General features: G+C 32.4%; 1 protein-coding gene across 3 annotated transcripts; it reads left to right on the top strand.

Annotated features, from left to right (window-relative positions):
• The first annotated feature begins 147 nt into the window (after positions 1 to 147).
• On the top strand, positions 148 to 20,754 carry LOC117330292 (splicing factor 1-like). 3 transcript variants are annotated; one of them, XM_033888476.1, is made up of 13 exons: positions 148 to 275; positions 3,054 to 3,218; positions 5,543 to 5,618; positions 11,943 to 12,095; positions 12,546 to 12,666; positions 13,020 to 13,172; positions 13,534 to 13,652; positions 14,106 to 14,210; positions 14,458 to 14,533; positions 14,926 to 15,042; positions 16,705 to 17,041; positions 18,182 to 18,274; positions 18,609 to 20,754. In XM_033888476.1, exons 1-13 carry the CDS (start codon positions 239 to 241, stop codon positions 18,881 to 18,883), a joined length of 1,827 nt encoding a protein of 608 aa, XP_033744367.1. In that variant the 5' UTR covers positions 148 to 238; the 3' UTR covers positions 18,884 to 20,754. The 3 variants fall into 3 exon arrangements, with proteins under 3 accessions (XP_033744367.1, XP_033744374.1, XP_033744383.1); XM_033888483.1 differs by lacking the exon at positions 148 to 275 and adding an exon at positions 2,321 to 2,341; XM_033888492.1 differs by lacking the exons at positions 148 to 275; positions 3,054 to 3,218; positions 5,543 to 5,618 and adding an exon at positions 10,579 to 10,812 and having other exon boundaries at positions 10,854 to 12,095.
• Positions 20,755 to 20,956: the final 202 nt, after the last annotated feature.

Raw genomic sequence — 20,956 nt, 5'->3', positions numbered from 1 at the left:
TGATTTCAATAATATTAGTGACTATATATTACTCTTAAATGCCTGCAATATTCATAATTAATTGCAGGATTAACGTGACATTATTTCTTTAGCATCTTCCATCTTCTTGGCGTTAATTCTCCGTTTTTTGATTTGTTGACTTTGTCGAATTTAGCACACCGTACGTCAGAACTCGTTGGCCTCCATTTTTATTGACTTTCCGTATATTGAGTGCATACAGCAGTATTAATTTGAGAAAATGTTTACACCACAAGGAAAGAGGCCTTCTGATATGGGTAACTATGTTATGAATATATGTATTCCATATAACTGCACCATTTTATATCATTAATTTATTGGTAAAGGTACGTCAATCAACAAAATAATTTCCTGTCCGCGTTGCATCGAATTTCTGATATTTCACATAATGAAATGTTTCTACATTTAGAAAACATGCATTAGGCATATATAACAGTTGATATCGTTACAGTTTGCATTTTTAAACACAATCCATCGTATATGACATGATTATCGCGGCCCGATTATCGTAATGCGTTTGATTTCAGTTGTGTCACCTGTTTTGACGGATTATGCATATTTTATATACTGTGCAGTCGCGATCGTACATATGCATTAAACAAATAAAATAACTGTGACAACTTACCTATAGTGTCAGACCCAGTCTGATACGTTGAGTGTTTGTCACTTATCTGATTTTATAATATTTTCATTAGTTTTGAAATGTTTTGTTAAAAACATAAAAATATCATGTCTAGGATTAAAGAACATATATTCATAAATGAAGAAATAGAGGGTATTGAATGGTTTCCGTTTAATATAACATATGTATTTCACGAGTATGATAGAATATCAATTTTTTCACAAGTGCAAAGCACGAAATATTCTGTCATACGAGTGAAATTTATGACAAATTATGTTATATTAAACGGAAAACCATTCAATTTTCGTTTATTGCATATATGTTATGTTAAACGGGAAACCATTCAATTTTCTTTTTATTGCATTTCATAATCTTAAAAACATTGCAAAATTTATAGGGTCAAAAAGTGCTGGAATCAGTAACATAATTCACGATGTCATCTGTCTTTGTGACGTTACTTCACATCAACTTGACAGCGTCATTTTGAAAGGACTGATCAACACAATTTATACGCTCATTTGACATTACATGTAGCTTCATGCACAGATTCTCCTGATAACAGCAGAAAACGCTTAAATTGCATTTTAAAGTTTAAACTATTGAACAAATATTGTTTTTGGAAACCTTTTGAGTTTTCATCAAGCACTTTTGCTACTATGAACATTACATTCAGTATTGAACTGTGAACATTATACATTCAGCATTGAGGTTACGTATGATAAAACGATTGTATTATCTTTAAATATCAGCTGAAACTTGGAAGACAAATTAAATACTGATTTTTCAAAATTAAATCTTTAATTTAGAAAAAAACGATTGGGTCTTCACATAGACTAGGAAGCCTATTTTGATTACATAAGACTGACGATTACTGCTTCCAATGCAGACGCTTCAGGACTTCACATATATCATGAACATTCAAATGTTTGCTTTGAGATTTGGATATCGATAGGGACAAGCTCAAGATGATGCACTTAACTTATTAAGTGACATAAGAACATTAGAAAAATATGATGTGAGGATTATTAAAATGTTTAAACATCATTATTATCTCTTTGGAAACATTGAAAGGTCAGAAGGTTCCCAAAATCAATTTATTTGTTTGATGAAAACTTCAACTTGACTGCATCATTGAAATACCTAATGATAGCTATATATATAGCTACTGCATGAGATAATACCCTCTATTATTCTAATAGATTCTGTATGATTTTGTGATTGGAATCTATTGATCCCAGAATTTTGTAAATTTGCTGTCACTAATATTCATCATGCAACCTAATTTTAAGAATTTAGTTATATAATAGTATCGGTTCTTTCCCTTAACTCTTAAAAAGGAAAAAATAGTGGTTAGCCACCCATTGATTACATTCAAAATCTGTTGTTTTCTCTATTAGTCAACGGGGTCCTGCAGACGCTTGTTTGACTGCTTATATATATAATTATAGTAGCACTAAAGCATCTGACTGACCCATGCACACTTTACAAAATGGCATATGAATTTGTTTGTTCAGTCAACCAGCTTGCCAAGGTTTGGTGTGTATGTTGATGTTTAAATGTAAAGATGACCTTAGCTTTCAAACAGGGTACTTGGCGGTCACTGGATGTGGTGTTTGTGTATGGAAACATAAGTGAATGAATTAAAGATATCAGGAGTAGACAAATGTAAATGCGTCAGCACTACATGTGGTTGAAATAAAGGTAATTCATTGGGTATTTAATTTACATATAGACATGATATGTGTCAATAACCGCAACAGTTGAATTTGAAGTGAAGTTGTTATGTAGTTGTGATCTTCACCAATTAAATATCAATCAAACAAGGACTTGTATTATCTAATTCCAGGATCAAAGCAATGATCTGTCTGGTTAATATCTAGTCATCTTTGGTATATTTTCTACCTCAAATTAAAGCAACATACTGAAGTTTTGATCAATTGTTTTGCTCCTGAATTGAACAAACAATAAAGCAATGATGTTTACTAAAAATCATTTGCATAACTAAGACACATTTTAGACATTTATTTTCAGATTAAATCTGATTTTTAAAAATCCGATTATAAACGATAATTGATAGGATAAGGTCATCCGATTATCCCTATTAATCAATTGTGAAAATCTTAACTGATTTCCATCACAGACACTAGGAAAAATAGATATGATTTACTCATGACTGATCACCAGAAAACATTTTCCGATAAATCATTAAACTGGATACCTGTTTAAATGATGGGGGGAAATGTATTATTCGTTAAGCATGTAGTTTCTGCTAGTTATATATATGACGTGACATGAATGGGAAACCTTTCCGACGAGAATAGGTCATCAAGTGCTGATCATGACAGTCCTTTGTGTTGCACATCTTTATAACTTTGAAATATTTGCATTGTCTGAAATGATATCTTGGTTATAGCATCTGGAGGTTGGTCCAATGGAGCAGGTAGTGGTGAATCAGACAGGAAAAAGAAAAGGAAGAGCCGGTGGGCAACAGATACAGAGGTAGACAAGACAGTGATTCCAGGCATGCCAACTGTGATTCCGACTGGCATGAGTACCATCCAAGAAAAACAGTATCTTCGTAAGTATGGCACTGGAAAGGAATATGGGAGGTTACTCTATCTTTCAAAATGTTTTTTTTTACCAAAATAAAAAAGCTTTCAACATTTAGGTTGTACATCCAGAATACATGTTGTCTGTAATTGAAAAAATAGGTAGTTGATAATGTCCTGATGATCAAGTCTATTTTATACTTGCACTTCACACAGATATTTTGTCAGCTTTTTAACAGATCAGCATGCTTCGGTCCAAATTATGTGTGGTAAGTGAAGTGAAGACCAAATCTAAATTAAAGTTTCCCTTCCTTTTCAGAGCATGTTATTGAAGCACTTGAGTAAATTTTCATTTTGTATACATTTATCAGAACATAATGTACTTATTAACAAAAATCTGGTTTCAGCTTTAATGCAAACATTTCACATTAATTTACCCAAACATTTAATTTTGTAGGACAGAAAGTTTTGTGGATTTTTTGTACACATTGTTGATGTTGTTGTTGATGTTGTTCATATGAATTGTCAATTTAGCTTTTCACACTATCGTGTTTAATACCAGAATATTTGCTCTCTGTTCATGACATACACATATAGATATATAATGAAATCACATTTAATCATAGCTTATAATAATTGATTCTTTCAGTTCTGATAAAATCACAATCTGGATGATTCATCAGTAATAATAATTGCTTAGTTATATACCTTTTTGAATTAATGAATTTAAATCTTCCGCATATATTATTATACTATTTGTATTAAGTAATCATTCCTTTTGATAACAAGATCATTAGTTTCCTTCGATTCCAGAAGCAGTTCTAATGATTATACATTCAGTTTATTTGTAGAGTTTTTCTCCTGATCACATGTAATATGCCATCAGCTATGTCTTTATATATGGGCATCCGATCAAAATTTCCATCAGAAATGTTTTACAGATGTTCATTATTTTTTTCGTTGCAATATGATAATCAAAATAACTGCACATTAATAGAATTAATTATATATATAATAAATCAATTATTTGAGTTTTTGATAAATTTTTGATGTTTTTTTTTATTAATGAAAATAGAAACCATATGGCCATGGGTCACACACAAGATACCAGATCCTACCAATTGTACCAGGATTTAAAATTCTGTCAATTATTTCATAAAAATTGTATGAATTTACATTATCAATCAGTATTTTTCAGTATATCAGCTTCTCAAGGAACCTGTTTTTTCATAATCCTATTTACATAAATTAACAGTGAATGAATTTACCAACACCAACTACTGCTGCCAAGTGTTCCCGTAAAGTATATGCTGCAGTGAAGAGATATGGTGACTCGATTTTATCTTGGACCAATATTTAAACGGATTCAGAGATAATGTAGTCTGATGTCACTTTCTTAAAATTAAAAAGCAAAAAAGTAAATAGATAAAAATAAAATTAGAACAAGATTGAGATTTAAAATTAGGAGTTTTCATGTTGAAAAATATCTAGTGTCCTATCAATATGCCATTTTAATAAACTGTTTACTTAGTGAGGATACAGATTGGATCAATACCTGAATGTCCTTAAAGAAATCATGATCAGTCGAAGGTTTTTTTTTCTATCTGTGAAAATGTTTGAAATACTGTGAATGATACCCCAAAAGTATGACACAATTTCTCATTAATCAATTATAATCTTGAATAATTTAATAGAAGTATTTCCAGAACTTCAAGGCTTATTTTTGTATGTACCTTGAATTAGAAAAAAAATTCCCTTGTACGTATTATGTGAACATTACAAAATAGCATTCAAAATCAAATTGGCTTGCCAACCAAGTCTTTTGACCAGGTAAGATAACAATTATTATTCAGGCAACTTATCAATAGTTGCAAATAGATAAAATTGTAGTTTATGAGATATTCCATAGAAATTTAGATTTAAAAGTTAATCCCTTGTAGATATAAGCTCAGAAATTGAATGCAAAATACATTTTTTTGGAATGAAAATTATGAAATATAAATTTAAATATCAACATCGATATGTGTGAAAATGGATTAGGCTTCCATTTGACCCTGAACTACAAGCCATTTTAAATGTCCCAAAACAGTATTTCTGCCGAACATTTGATAACTCATAAAAATATAAAGTAAGATTTGTAATATGTACAAACCATTGATAACCAAATATCTTCTAAGTAATAAAACCATTCATACTTTAAACAGTATGTGTTTAAAATGTCTCTAAGAAAGGAATGGTCATATTTAGGGCACTAGGTTATTTTAAACTTTGGACTAAAAGCTGGTGGCTGAAGTGTGATTTGGAAGTATCTAGTTGTGTCAATATATTGTTAATCTAACCGCTTGTATTACAGTGCACCTCCAAATCGAAGAGATTAGTCGCAGGCTGCGGACAGGAGACCTGGGGATTCCACCCAATCCAGAAGACAGGTTTGGTTCGCCACATCAGACCGGTTTTGTCCTGTAACCGAATAACCAATCTTCTTTGCAAAACAGGAGAGCGGTCACTGTAGATGTCCCAGGGTCGATGTTAGGGCGAAATGGCACAAGATGTAAACACATTCATATAACATTTATACAGATCACCAAAAAATAATGAAATAGATAAATACTGCACCTTATCAAGAAACTTATGTACCTCAAAAAAGAGAGGATGCAGAGGAATTTTTGGATCATAATTTTTAAGGGAGATGAAATAAATTTTCTGTTTCACTGATAACTCTTAGTTACATAGTGTCTTTTTTTTTCTTTTTTTTTTTGGGGGGGGGGGGGGGGGGGGGGGGGGGGGGGATATGGAAGAGATAGATTGTATTAATTATTGGTTCATAATTATGTGAGGGAAAATGTTCTACACCCAGGAGAGAAAATTTAGTTATAAGATCAATTAGTATATAAGGACTGTAATTGATGATTGGAAAATATAAAGAGTAATTATATAATCAACTGGATAGAATTTAATGTTAAACATAAATAGCTTTCTATAAATAATGTTGAAAAAAAGAGTATTTGCTCATCAATACAATGTATTAAACTCAAAATTGTAATTTGGCAAAGAACTAATAATATTTTACACATCGTATGTAGATACTATATGGTAATTATATATACATGTATATAAATAAACTAAAAAAGAATCTTGTCCAAATGACAGATATTAATTATTTTTACATGCAAAATTCAGTAATTCACAATTTATGATTTCCAATACATGTATTCCACATAAAAAAATAAAAGTTAACACTACATACAGAGAAAATATGGTGGTTTTACTGTGATAAATGAGTTATTCTGTAAAAATATATTTTTTTAAAATATGAAACTTTTTTAATAGGTTTTTGGCGAGGGTAGACATTTTCAAAATAACATTATGGTAAAATAAAAAATACTCAACACAAAGTATATTTAGTCTAAATTAATGAAAATTCATAAAAAGGTGGAAATTCCAGTCATTTAAATTATGATATTCTGGTTAGACGAGTTTGGCAATTGAAAAATAGCAAGCTTTAAATTTTTCACTTTTTTTTTTATTGCTAATAACTTTTTAATATTGTGCCATTTCTAACCCTACACACAGGTATAGTGTAACTAGATGTTTTATTGTCTAATCTTAACATTTTCTCCCTGATAATAAATCATTCTTTTCGAAGACAATGGAGGTGCGGCCCTGTGTACACAAACATGGGACAAAGACAAACCATCAAACCTAATTAACAGGTGTTCTCCGCAGGTGTAGTTACTAGAGCAGCGAATCCTATGATGTGATCCCTGATCATGCTACATTTATCATGTAGGATAGGACTAGAGAATAACCCCTTCCTTTCAGAATTGATCACTACAGTATAATATTTGGGAGTAATTGTACGAATTGTATTCAAAATTAAATAGGTACTTTTGAAAAGGATGTCTGTTACTGCTTAAATAATTCACAGTAATGGTATAGAAAGAGACATACAGTAAGAAAGAGATATACGGTAAGTTCCAAAGAGTAGGTAAGAAATTTGGACCACACGAACGATGTCCTCTGATTCAGAACAACACACTGAGGTAGGAATTTATATTTGTTTTATTTGAAGACATTTTGAAGAACCAGTGAATCTGATGAGAAAGGTTTGTTATGAGCAAATCAGAAATTATTTAAGAACCATATTTATCTAGCAATAAACCAATGTCTTGAAAGAAACAACCCTACCCATGTCTATTGCAGTTTAAAGTTTTGATCCATTGTTTATTTTTTTGTTTGTTTGATAATATCATTGAAATCTATTTCTTTGAGATAGATACTTTTACTTCCAATAAATGAAATATCAGAAAGAAAACATTGTATAGGCACGTCAACCTAGAAACTTTTTAATCTTTCAAAGTAATTTAGTGCTAGTAAAGCAGAGAATATGGGACAAAAACAAAGGTAAGTTTTGTGATTTAATTTTTAAAATCCAATCCATTCATGTCATTGTTTATAGTACTGATAGATTAGGGCTTTTTCTGAGGGCTTTTTGGGGCTGAGAATGGGCATCGGTCCCAGTCGAAAATTCATATGAAAGCCAAATTCCCAAAATTGTCCTGAAAATTTTCTTGCCAAGTCTCCTTTTTCTTTCCAGAAAGGAGTCAAATAGGCCCCGTCCTTATGAAGGAAAAAGCCCTGATATTTAAAAGTAGCAGCATAATAATCCTTTAATATACAAAACTCTGCTTTCACCTTCAATATACATGTACACATTATCTTCTTGCGGATTTTGAAAACTGAGGTACAATGCACAACAGCATAGAAAATTAAATCCGTACAATGGAACCTCACGAACCTGATTTTGGAGGTGGACATGCATGACCTAATAATTTTACAAAACATTTGTTCTTATTTTCAAGAAAATGGTTTCATGGTCCATTATCCAAGAATATTCATTAATTTTCATGATTCCCATACATTTTCTTGAAGATTGAAGAAGACGTCGGTCATTGAATGTAATTGAATTCATGATGCTGGATATTTAAGTTTAACAAATAGATTTAAAAAACAATGAAACTATTTAAAATTTCAATGTCATCTGGCCATACACTAGTTCATGAAGTCCACAAAAAAGTATTGCCTTCAGGTGTTAGGTGTACATAGTTACAAATTTTTACAAACTATTTATCTTTAACTAAATAATTTTACATATCCATTAGAATGGAAGATATTAGATCTTTTATTTCTAAATGTATACAGGAGGAAAAAAATTAATGTATGTAGAAAATGTGGCTTTCATATGGTAAATTTCTTGATTTGTATACCTATATTTTGAAATGTGAGTTAAAAGAGGTTGATTTTTCAATACCACTGATTGCTTTTCATTTAATATTTAATTAGTGTTTTTTTTCTCTCTCTCTCTCTCTGTTCAAACACCAAGTGTTTACAGCCTTTTGTTTTTTGATATACAGGTACCCTTTTTCATGCTTTCGAAAATTTCACGGAAACATTACCTGGTATTGTATGGTGTTGTACATCTGCCATACTTACTTGTCTGGAGATCTCCTCTCTCGAGTTTCCTTGAGGTTTAAGGTAGTTATTTTTTCCTGAGTGATATTTTGACTCCACAATAATTGATAGAGTATCATTATGTTAAGGTTATTTGGAGATCTCCTTAACCATATGTGTAGTTGTGCTTCCTGAGTGGCGGGTTGATTGGACTGCTTGAAAATAGTTATAGCCTTAAACTAATTTTTTTAAGTGCTACATTTCAGACAAGAATGTACTCGGTATGTCATTTTGGCATGACGTATGCATATATTTTTTAACATTTTAGCAAACATATGTCTTAATAATCTAGATATAGGCTGTTTTTCTGACAGTAATTTTATTCCATAGGAAATAGAATATTGTTTTCAAAGTTTTGTGTAATTGTAAGTGTGGCATTTTTTCGAATTGTAAGCTTTTAAATTATATTTTTATTAATGATGTTTTTGTATTTTTTCCAATTTATAGTAATATATATGTTACATTGTAAGCAATTCCCATAGTCACAATTCATCCATTGAAAATGATTAAATTTTTCAATGTTTACTACCCAATATTTTCTTTGCAGTTGAAGCGAAATGTCAATGTCATTGTTTGTTATCATAAGACTTAAATCATCTGTGTAGTATTCTATTCCATAGCTATAAATCTACTAGACACTACATGTATATTGATATGGACATTTACAATATACAAAATGTATGTACATCAATTGATGTTTTGTATCAAAATGATAATTGATGCAGGAATATCAAGTTACTGCTTTTGGAAGGTCACTTTGGACTTCATAGCTTAGTACTCTAGACTTGGTTTCCCTGGTATTTTGCCTCAAATTTTGCATTGAATACATATTACAATTTTTATGGCATTGAAATCACATTTTTTTTTTTCATCTTTCATTCTTAACTTCTCAGCATTAAGTCAGTCCATGATCTGAAATTTTATTTTTGACTTTGTTGTCTATGCTGTGAAGTTCACATACATTTTTCTATTGAAATGAAAAACGATATATATAAGGAGCCTGGAAAAGCAGGGACATCATACTCATTGCTAATGGGTACTTATGTGATTTTGTTACTGGCAGCTGTCCATCGCAAATACTTTTACTTGTCACTGAGTTTAATCTTGATTTTTCAGAAATATGATTTAGTCATAAATATGTAACCTTGATTATTGTTTTCTGTCACTTTGTGAATATTGCGGCTCTAATTTTTTATCATAAAATATTACATTACAGATTTTGTTATGTTAATTTTGTGTTTGATGTTTTCAGGCAGTTAGTTATATAATGATAAGTAATTACTTAAATCTATACATACCATATGGACATTTCATTTGTTCGGGGGCCACGATGGCTCAGTCAGTTAGATTGTTGATCACGTAGCCTCAGGTGAAGATCTGAGGTACATGGCTCAATACTTCTTGCCTGTATCAGTATGTGTTTCTCAGGAAGCTGAGAAATGGGCCAGTCTGTGCTGTCCTGGTTGTGTCCTTGGTCATAAAGCTTTACCATAATTGTTTTCAATGGAACAGGCCTCCCATATATTGTTCAGTGAGGTGGTCACTAACTACTACAAGGAGACCCTGCCTCAAAATGAACATTTTGTTGGCTGTTCATGGGGCAGCTAACTAAACCCAGCTAATAGACAATCATTGTAAGGACTTGTATATGTATATATGATTATGTATTCAGCTTCATTGTGTACACATTCATCCTCATATGAGAATTATATTGTATAAGTTTAGCATTTAGTAAATGATCAACCTGAATAGCTTCAAATTGTTTTTATTTTATTATTTTTTTTTTTTAGGAAAACCATATACATGTATTTATATTGCACTAAAACCACTGTTTGATAATGAAGCTGAGCTATATTGCAAAAACATACAAAAACAGATACATGTAGCTATATATAGTTTGTTTTCTCAGCAAATAAAACAGCAGTTATTTAATGTTTGATAAAAGATATCAATTTATTATGATAATAATGACCTGAAAGTGCATGATGTGGATACATGTTAATTAAACAGAAAGAAATGCTGGAACTTTCTAAAACATTGATGCAATCATGACAAATGTTTAGAAAACAGTTAATTTTCCCAGTGGATTTGATTGTTTGAAATTATCCAAAGGTTTTGATGTAACATGCTGAAAGAAGTGAAATTATCCAAAGGTTTTGATGTAACATGCTGAAAGAAGTGATTCATTTGATTTCAGATCACAATTGGCATGGAGTTATCTTTTCCAATTGCTATTTTCAATTAATATAAAATTTTGCAGGATAAATTATTAATTTTTGTTTTCTTTTACCAAGATCTTGTATAAGTGTTTAGTAGAATATTACATTAAGATAGGAAAATGTTTGATTACATCATATATATTGTTACTAATATAAGTACACAATGTACATATACTAACATTCCATATATTAAGATATACCTAGGCCTGATGCTATTCTTCTGTAAGGTACTGTACTTGAATGTTCTTTAGGGTAACCCCAATGTCATTTGTCCATCCATTATCATGAAACAAAATATATTTGTATTAATATTAATATAAATTAATGAATAGTAATAATGATGCCCCATTTTCTAAACTATTAAGTATACAGTTCTTCTTCAGTATAAGAATAGTTATGATTCATTTAGTTAATTGATAGATTTAATTTAGTAACTAAAGAAAACATTTATTCTCCACTCTGATGTAAATTTCATCGTTTCAACTTTAAATTCAAAACACATTAGCTATTTGATGAGAACTCTTCAAAAGATACTTCACATTTCAACAATTGTTTGTGGGAATTATATGAGTTTGCTGATATATCAACACAATAAGATCACAAACTTTTTTTTTCAAATCTGATTTTTTTTTAATTATTTTTTTTTAAAATTTTTATTATAAGATAAATGTACTGTTGAATCTGTGTTATTGTTGTTTTGACTTGTCAGACTATATATGGGTAGAAACTGCAACCTGTTACATTGGTTTTTAGATGTGGTTCATGTCCTAACTTTTGTTTGTAAGGATTGAAATGAATCAAGGGGATTTTTTTACCATTTGTTTGGTATCTTATTTACATCATTGAAAGCCACAGTTTTTTCTATGTAGTCAGTATCTTAAATTACGATTTTAATGTTTTCTTTCGTCATAAAGTGATATTCAATACAGGTAGATTTTGGATTTTTAAAGATAGGTAGGGCCAAATGTATATTTTAATGCCCAAACAGATGAGTAATATTAGTAAACTGTTTGTTCTTTTTAGGTCCCCTTCACCTGAGCCAATCTATAACAATGAGGGAAAGAGGCTGAACACTCGAGAGTACAGAACCAGGAAAAAACTTGAGGAAGAACGCCACAAACTTGTTCAGGAAGCTATGGACCTCAACGATGAGTACAAACCTCCAGCAGATTACAAGTATGTTACAAATGTTTTGGTAAACAATACCATTAAGATGACATTCCATTTGAACTCTAAATGTTGTAGTAGAGGTGATTCCAACAAGTAATTTGCATATGTATGTTTGTTTTCCTGGCTTGAATTTATTGGAATTATCCATCAAATGATATAGGAGGTCTGCATTTAGCCTTTTAAAATGAGTCCGGTCATATATTGATTTTATTATGGATAAACTTCCTAGGGTATGATGATTTGGATGATTTATAAATTATAATTATGTAATGAAATAAACATTATTTGATTGGTTATTGGAGAGCGCAGGGAGAATTGAAAAGTTATATAATACTGGTAAAATTCTTTAAAATAATTGGATGAGTGTCAAATAATATTCCACTCCTGAAGTTGCTTATAATCATTCTAGAGAGAAAATAATCTTTTATTATACTGTTTTGGCATGGGTATTTTCAGGCCACCAGTGATAAGAGTCAATGACAAAGTCATGATACCTCAGGAAGAAAACCCAGAGATCAACTTTGTTGGGCTTCTAATTGGACCTCGAGGAAATACACTGAAAAATCTGGAAAAAGAGGTACAGTAAGCTAACATACATGTCGATTGCTTTTACAAAGTTTGAATTATGCACTAGTCAATAAAAATATTTTTATTGGAAAAAATTTCATGCCTTATACAGTTAAAATTTTCAAAAGATTAATGGGCTTGATACAAATTTCTGCATTGATATTTTAAAGTAAATAAAAAGCCCTGATTTGCCTCAACCATATACTCATTGAAATCCTTTAACAAATTTTAGATATAATGAACTTTATCATCTGGTTCCATAGAACTTTTTAACAATCTGTTGACATTATGCAAAGTCTTGAGCAGATATTTTGTTTTATAAAATTTTCTATATATAATGGGATTTTCGTTTGGTAAATTTAGACTGGGGCCAAAATTATCATCCGAGGGAAGGGATCAGTGAAGGAAGGGAAAATTGGACGAAAGGATGGACAACCTTTACCAGGAGAGGATGAGCCCTTACATGCTTATGTCACCGCCAACAACCCAGAAAATGTGAAAAAAGCTGTTGAGAAGGTATGTACTGATTGAAAGCTACACCATTTTTGCTATATTTTTTTTCAAATCCTGTTTTATATTTTACTTAAACCCTGATAGATTTTTCAGCAAAAAAAAAAGAAAAATAATAATTTTAGAAGTTTCAATTTATCTAACAGGACTTGAATTTTTTGAATAAATTGATGTGGAGATTACAATAAGTATGTAGTGTTCTAGAATAAAATTATGAAGAAAAAAATTGCTAGATGATGTAGACTGTATAAATACCAATAAGTAGGTTCTAAGGCTTGTGTATACATGTATTACTATCATGTTTTTTCTTTAAAATATTTTTCTTGGCATTTATCCTGACTACAGTATTTCATGTTTTGTTGTACAGATAAAGGAAATCATAACTCAAGGTATTGAGGTTCCTGAAGGACAAAACGATCTCCGCCGCCAACAGCTAAGAGAATTAGCCCTGCTCAATGGAACTCTCAGAGAAAACGATGGCTTAGCGTATGTCTGATTCTGTTTTTGTTAATTCTGTTAACTTTCTATCAAAACCTAAAATATGCGTCATTCAAATTTATAAAAGTGAACTGATTATCACATTACTTACATATCATGGTATTGTCAATCATCTTGTTTCTGATCTCTTCACCAAGTTTTCAATTGACATATCATTGGTGTCAGAATGAATGTAATTGATATTAAAATTTGTTAAATGCTTCTTTAGAGCCACAATGTATGCAACTGAAATATATTGATTATGCAGTATTACTCATTAAAAAAGAAGTTGTGTTAAAGAAAGGCAGAAGAAAAACCTGTAAACTGTGAGACAGAACTTTTGACATACTGGTCAGTCAGAAGAGGGGAATCAGGAATTCTATATTTAATTTAATGGGGGAATCAGGAATTCTATATTTAATTTAATGGGGGAATCAGGAATTCTATATTTAATTTTTTCAGGAAATTAAAGCAGTTACAACAGGCCCAAACCATTATCACTAACACAATCATCTGTTCTGTGTGTGGAGGGACTGGTCATATAGCTCAGGACTGTAAGGCTAAACGGTGAGTTGTCTGCCCATAGCGACTGATTCATTAAATGGTAACATCTTCAAGAGTGATTATTATTTCTAGTGTGTTGTCTGTTTTAGTAACATTTTTTGTGATATCCTATTTTTCAGAGAAATATGTGTATTGAAAGTTTTATATGAAATATTGACAAAACTTCCATATTTTGAACTATTAAATGTGACATTAGTTTCAAATGAGTAATTGTGTATTTTATCACTACTCTGTGGCTTCCCTCTTACAGACCTGGTGACACGCTGAGAATAACTACACCCACACCAGCCATTAATCAAGTTGACAAGGCAAAGATGGACAGTGAGGTAAATGGATCAGAATTATTTTTAGGCTTTCGATATCCTCATAACTGAGTGTTTATTGTAGGCCATCAAAAATAACTTGATTTTCCAAATTGCTTGCATTGATTTTTATATATTTGTGTAGCAACATATAACTGATCAGGTAAATTACAGTGTACTAACATGTAATTTCTATAAATTGAAATTTTGGTTCTTTTGTTATGATTGTATTATATTCCTGCTAAGGGAAGGATTTATTCTGAAAATTTAATATTAATTTCTTCACTGCTTCTTTTGTTTAAAATGATTTGATAAAATCAGTTGAGTGCTAATTTGATGATTGATACTAAATGCTATTTAGGTGGACAAACATTTAAAATGACGATTTTTAATACATGACTAAAACTTTATTACAGTACATGTCATTGATGGCAGAACTTGGGGAAGGACCACCCCCATCACAACAGAAACCCACTCCTCATCCAGCTCAACCCTTCAGACCTCAGATGAGCCACCCTCCTCCCAATCCTATGGTAAATATATCCATATCGATTGACAAAAAAAAGAAAATGCACTTGTGAGATCATTCACACTTTATACTCCGTATTTATATTTCTCGTACCTCAGCAAAAGTGCACATATCTGTCCTTCTTCACATTATCTTGTCTGGGCTCTATCTCCTACACTTTTCTACATTAGCACATCATACTTGGGGCATGGGTCCCCTAAATGAGGTTTGTTGCACATAACATAGTAGGTCACTTTGACCTACATTGTAACCTTTGACCTACATCAAAGAAAATGTTTTGTCCGGGCTCTATCTCCTACATTTAGTAACACTGGCACTTCATACTTGTGGCATACAATGTATATGGGTTCACCTAAGTGAGGCGGTGTGTCACTTACCAAAAGTATGTCACTCTGACTTGCATTGTGACCTTTGACCTACATCAAAGAAAAAGTTTGTCCAGGCTCTTTCTCCTACACTTCTTAACACTGGCACTTCATACCTGGGGCATGCATGAGTTCACCTAAATAAGGCAATGTGTTGTGTGCCAGAAGTTGGTCACTCTAACCCACATTTTGCCCTTTGAACTACATGTAAGGCAGACTACAGAACTACTGTGATGGACAACTTTAGATATTCAGTTTCCATACAGTATGATCCTGATACATCTGTATGCAGATTGAAGATGATATATTGAAAATAGACCTTTTAAATACAATTAACCAAATTTGGGTATGAAATATATTTCTAATTCAGGAAGCAGTATCAACATAAGATGATTAAATTGGTAAAATACCAACTTTAGATAAGTTATATTATCAGTTCAAATAATTGTGGTTGTTTTTACACTCTTGAACGGGCATTATCATTAGTCAAATTAGTCACATTGCCTCTTTGAATTTTTGTTTTCACATTTCAATCCTGATGTAGAATTATTTTTATTACTAAAATTCATACCACCAAATGCAATCAAATTATGAATATATTTATATATAGGTGTTGACAGATCCAATTTCATGGTAAAAGGAATTACCATCAGATTTACTTGTCATCTGTGTGTTCTTGTCATACAACTTCAGATTCGTCGGGGAACTGTAATTCGATGAATTGTTTTGTTAACAATCTTTCTTGAGAAGTGCTGAAAGAATATTTCTCAAATTTCACCTGTATATTCCCTTTGGTCCCTTGTTGGGCATGATCAATTGTAAAACTGATCAGAAAAACAAAATGGTTGACAAATGGCTGCCTTGTTTTGAATCTAACCTCATTCAGTTTTGGTTCTGACACCACTAATATATACTCATTAGTTGATAGAAATATCAACATTACTTTAAATTACCTTAATATGTTGGACTCTGTTAATCCTACACAACTATGTTTCTTTGTTGACTTCCTTGCACAGAACTCACAGAGAGGCAGATCCCAAAATGGGAAAATATTTGTAATATTACCAGTGTTTTTCAATAATCACTGAAATACTCAGATGAACAATGCAGGCCCGTTGGGCCTCATGTGTATTTGAATATACAGAAGTTTTTACAGAGATTGAACTACTTATAAAATATGTTACCAGTTGTACTTGTTACAAGAAATGGAAAAACAGTAAAACATTGCATACTTGTTAGTTCATACAGAGAGTGAGATATTGTACCTCAAGAGATGATATGTCAATTTCTTTGTTTGAAAGGGAGTAAATCCCCCATGGCAGCAAAACACGATGCAAAGACCTGGTCCACCCTCAATGATGAGAATGAACCAACATCCGACGTCACAGCAGAATCAACCTCCGATGCAGCAACAACAGCAGCAGTTCATGCATCGGCAACCCCCTGCTGGTATGGGTATGCCCATGGGGTCCATGCCCCCTACACAAATGCAGCCCCCTCCAAGTCAGATGCCAGCACCTGTTGGCCCCCCACCCCCCTCTCAGTTCAATTCTTCTGCAGGGCCAGTGCCACCTCCATGGCAGCAGTCTGTCACTGCAGTTCCTACACCGAGTAGCTCCAACACGACAGCAGTCATGGGTAAGGTTTTGGAATGTATAGTGGAACCTGCGTCATCAGGGATATCACAAATGAAATCTTGCTTTTCTATGGCTTAACTCTTTCCGTACTCACGACGACTACAGACGTCACAAAAACGTGCTCTTGTATCCTTCATGACGACTACACACGTCACAATTAACATGCCTTCCATCCTTTGTGACGACTCAAATCGTCGTAAAACATCGCGAAAGATGTTGATATTACTTGCTGGTTTAGCATAGTCATACGAAGGAATTGACACGGAAATGATGTTTTTAAGAAATAAAAAGCAATGTAAATATTGTATTGATGGTATATTTTACGTACCAGATGCATATTCATTCGTTAAGATTGTCTATTTCAAAGAATTCTGCCGGTTCATGCCGAGTTGTTTACATAGCTACAAAATGGCGGCCTCAGATTTACTTTCGTTTTCTGCGAGATTGTTGAGGTGTTAAACACAATAAAACAATTAAAAACGATAATATATATATAATTGAGTAACGTTTATCATCAAAATAAATAAGAAATACGTAAAATATTTTTACACACCGAAAAAGCGATGTTTTGGCTGCGTGATTTCTTGCACACGTGTGACACATGTGCCGATCAACATGTCATTTCCCGCGATTCTGCCTGGTGATTTCGCCGTATTTTAAAGGAAAAATTGGGTAAAAGAGTTTCCGTACTCAGTACTTGTTCCATATGATAAACTTCATTTAATATTAAGCATTATACAACAGTAAAAGATCAGTAAAAGATCGTTTTATCGACGTCTGATGTGATAGCCATATGCTCCAATAGACAAAGGACCTACCCAGCATTCACTTCCGGTAGCGACTGCGAAATTTGAATGAGTACGTAAAGAGTTAAACACTTTAAACAGTATTTCATAAGGAAAAAAAACAATTGATAAAATTGTGTATAATTATGAATTGTATTGTGCAGAATAAGAACTATTATATGACATTTTGTGATCTCTAGCTGGAGATAAATAGAGATGTTCTAATTGGAATATACATCTCAGGAAAACACACAAATAAGATTTAACATTATAATAGTTAATATAAGCTTAATATGATAGATCTTACTTATTATCTGGCCTAATGGAAATAATATAATGACACTTTTTTACTTCAGGTGTTCCTCCTCCTTCACTGCTATCAGCTCCGCCACCTCCTCCACCAAGCAGTCAGCCCCCAAATTCTATGTCATGGATGCAACCTCCACAGAGTAAGTTCAATTTTAAGTAAATGAATGTGCAGCATGAATAATGTTTATGCCCCTGCTAGAAAATGGGAGGGGGGGGGGGGATATACTGTTACTCATGTCTGTCCCATACTGTTGCATTGTAACTATGTAATCTCAGGAGCTGCTGATGCGATCCTCACCAAACTGTGTTTTGGGGTGGCAAGTGGCAGAGGGCATTTATGAAACATCAAAAAACCTTAAATGAAAAAAGTCTATGTTCCAAATGTAATGAAATTAAGTATTCATTTCTTATAATTGTTGGCTATCAACATTTTTGATTTTATTAATTTATTTTTTCATTTATTTATTTTTTCAGATGCAGGTGTACCTCCACCCCCACCTGTGACATCTGCAGGAACTCCCTCTCCTTGGGGTACAACAGCACCTCCCCCACCCCCCTCACAGCTGGCACCCTGGCAGCAGCAAGCAGGACATGCGCCCAACCCTGTGGCCCCACCTCCTCCACCACCTAGTCAGCCAGGAGGCTACAACCCGATACCACCTCCTCCTCCTCCAGGAGGATTTGACATGAACAATTTAGGAGGGTTAAACCAAATGTTGGTCAATCCACCACCCCCTCCTCCAAACTGATGGCAGCATTACGTTGTAAAAACAGACAGTATTCCAGGATTCCAACCAACTTGAAATGTGTGTTCTTTTAGTTATTACAAAATCAGATTTCAGATATCTAGCTGGCCATGTGCAACAAAATCTGACCTTGTACACTAGCCTGAATTACTGCTAGTCTTGTGCCTCAGACTAATTGATTCATACAATGTTATGTTTTGTAAGAGGGAAGATAGCACACATTATATACCAAAATCTGTCACTCTTACCAGATTTTGGTGAATAATAATATTTTTTATTAATGTGACATTGTGTTTTAATTTTTCTGTGTGATTATAATATAGTGAAGATCAAAAATTTTGTATGTATGTTATCGCTTTATTTATGAGAAAGATAGTCATGATTTAATATTATATATTTTCAAAGAAAATAACTCCATAAAAGAGCTGTGTACAGTAGTTTTACAGCCTAAATAAAATACCCTTTTTTGGCAATTTTAATACAGTGATCTTAGTAAAAAAAATCATTATATTTAATCTATCATGGTATGCATGTAAATGAATTGAAAATTAAACCAACACTAGAATGAAAAGGATGAAAATAAAAAAAGTTCAAGTGTAATTGGTATTTATTCAGGGAAAGTTCTATTAAATTGATGAAAATAATTTGTAAAGATCTTTTGTGTGATTAATGTAGATTTTGCTAAAATGAATGAATGACAGAGCAGCAGGAAAGGCTGTTGGTTCTGCTGCAAAATTGTTAACTTTATTATCATCATTTCAACATGATAATTTTGTTCTCATTGAATCAACCTTCTTTGCTACAATAGTAAAAGGTCTTTAAACTTTACAAACTTTCATTGTCTATAATTTCAGCATGTGTATGTCACATTTTCATTTTCTTTTCATGTTGCATTTTATACTGATTTTAATTGCACCAGTAGCGACCTATTCCAGAGTTGAGTAAACACTGGAACTTAAGTATGTACATACCATACCATAAACTGGATTTATGGTTCTAAGAACTAAAAAAACTATATCTGCACGATGATTATACATAAAATGCACTGATTTGATTATCAGAAATAAACATAAAAATATTAAAGAATGTTATTAAGTTTTTTAATAGTTTTTGATGGAAAATATATGTATGAAATACAAACTTTACTTAACACCAGTTGTAGGACTATGGCAAACATTTTTCCTTCACTGCCCATGCGGCAAGTGAGCTTCTGTTATGATGGCATCCTATCCTTTGTTCATCCAGCATAAACTTTTCATTCAAACAACTAAATAACTAAGAGGCCAAACAATCTGGCTGTAATTTGCTTGGATGAAGAGCTTCTAAGTACCAATTACCACAACTTTCACAGTCACAGAACTGATATTGGACCAGTAGCATTCTCGGATACCAGATGTGTTAAAATAAATGATCTACTTTCAAAGTCACAGAGATCAAATATTCTAAAAAGATTTAAGTGTCTTTACCAATAACCATGAAGCCAGAGACCTGAAAATAGGCTTGTAGTATGCTTGGATGATGAGCTACATAGTTTTGTGTTTTGTTCAAATAAATGACCTTGACCAACTTTCAAGGTCACTTGATCAAAATTTGCTAGTCTTTAAACAACTTCTCATTCTCTATGCAATTCGCCCTTTGTCTGCCGTCTGTCTGTATTGCTGTTTCTCCAATTTCATTGGGAGTTTCTCCAGGTCCCTAGTTGTGCATGATGATTGGGAAAAAAACTGGCTGAAAGGTGGCCATTTTGAATTTTGACAGGTGTTTGTACTTGAATGATATTTCTCAAACTTGATAGTTATGTTTCCCATGGTCACTAGTTGTACAATTTGATTTTGAGTTATCTAGAAAATAAAATGACTTACAACCATCTTGAATTTTGACAGTCTAAGTTTGTTATCGCTTTTTTAGGTCAATGAAATTTTGCAGAAACCTTGCAGTAACATATGATACTAACATAATAAATGAAATCTTTTACAATGTCACTCAACACATAGATTCTACTCACGGGTAGCTTTAGATTCTACTCACGGGTAGATTTCGACCACTATCTGGTGGCCTTCTTCAGCCCTAACTGTG

Source organism: Pecten maximus, chromosome 1 (assembly GCF_902652985.1).
Source record: "Pecten maximus chromosome 1, xPecMax1.1, whole genome shotgun sequence".
Lineage (NCBI taxonomy): Eukaryota > Metazoa > Mollusca > Bivalvia > Pectinida > Pectinidae > Pecten > Pecten maximus.
Note: the sequence above shows the minus strand (reverse complement) of the source record. Positions and strands in the feature narration are given on the sequence as shown.

What these genes read in the sequence shown, in the direction of transcription:
- LOC117330292 (XM_033888476.1), top strand. Translation starts at nt 239, where the DNA reads ATGTTTACACCACAAGGAAAGAGGCCTTCTGATATGG. An exon ending in TGAAAAAAGCTGTTGAGAAG is followed by an intron (nt 13,173 to 13,533) that starts GTATGTACTGAT and finishes TTTGTTGTACAG; the next exon opens with ATAAAGGAAATCATAACTCA. An exon ending in ATGGATGCAACCTCCACAGA is followed by an intron (nt 18,275 to 18,608) that starts GTAAGTTCAATT and finishes TTATTTTTTCAG; the next exon opens with ATGCAGGTGTACCTCCACCC.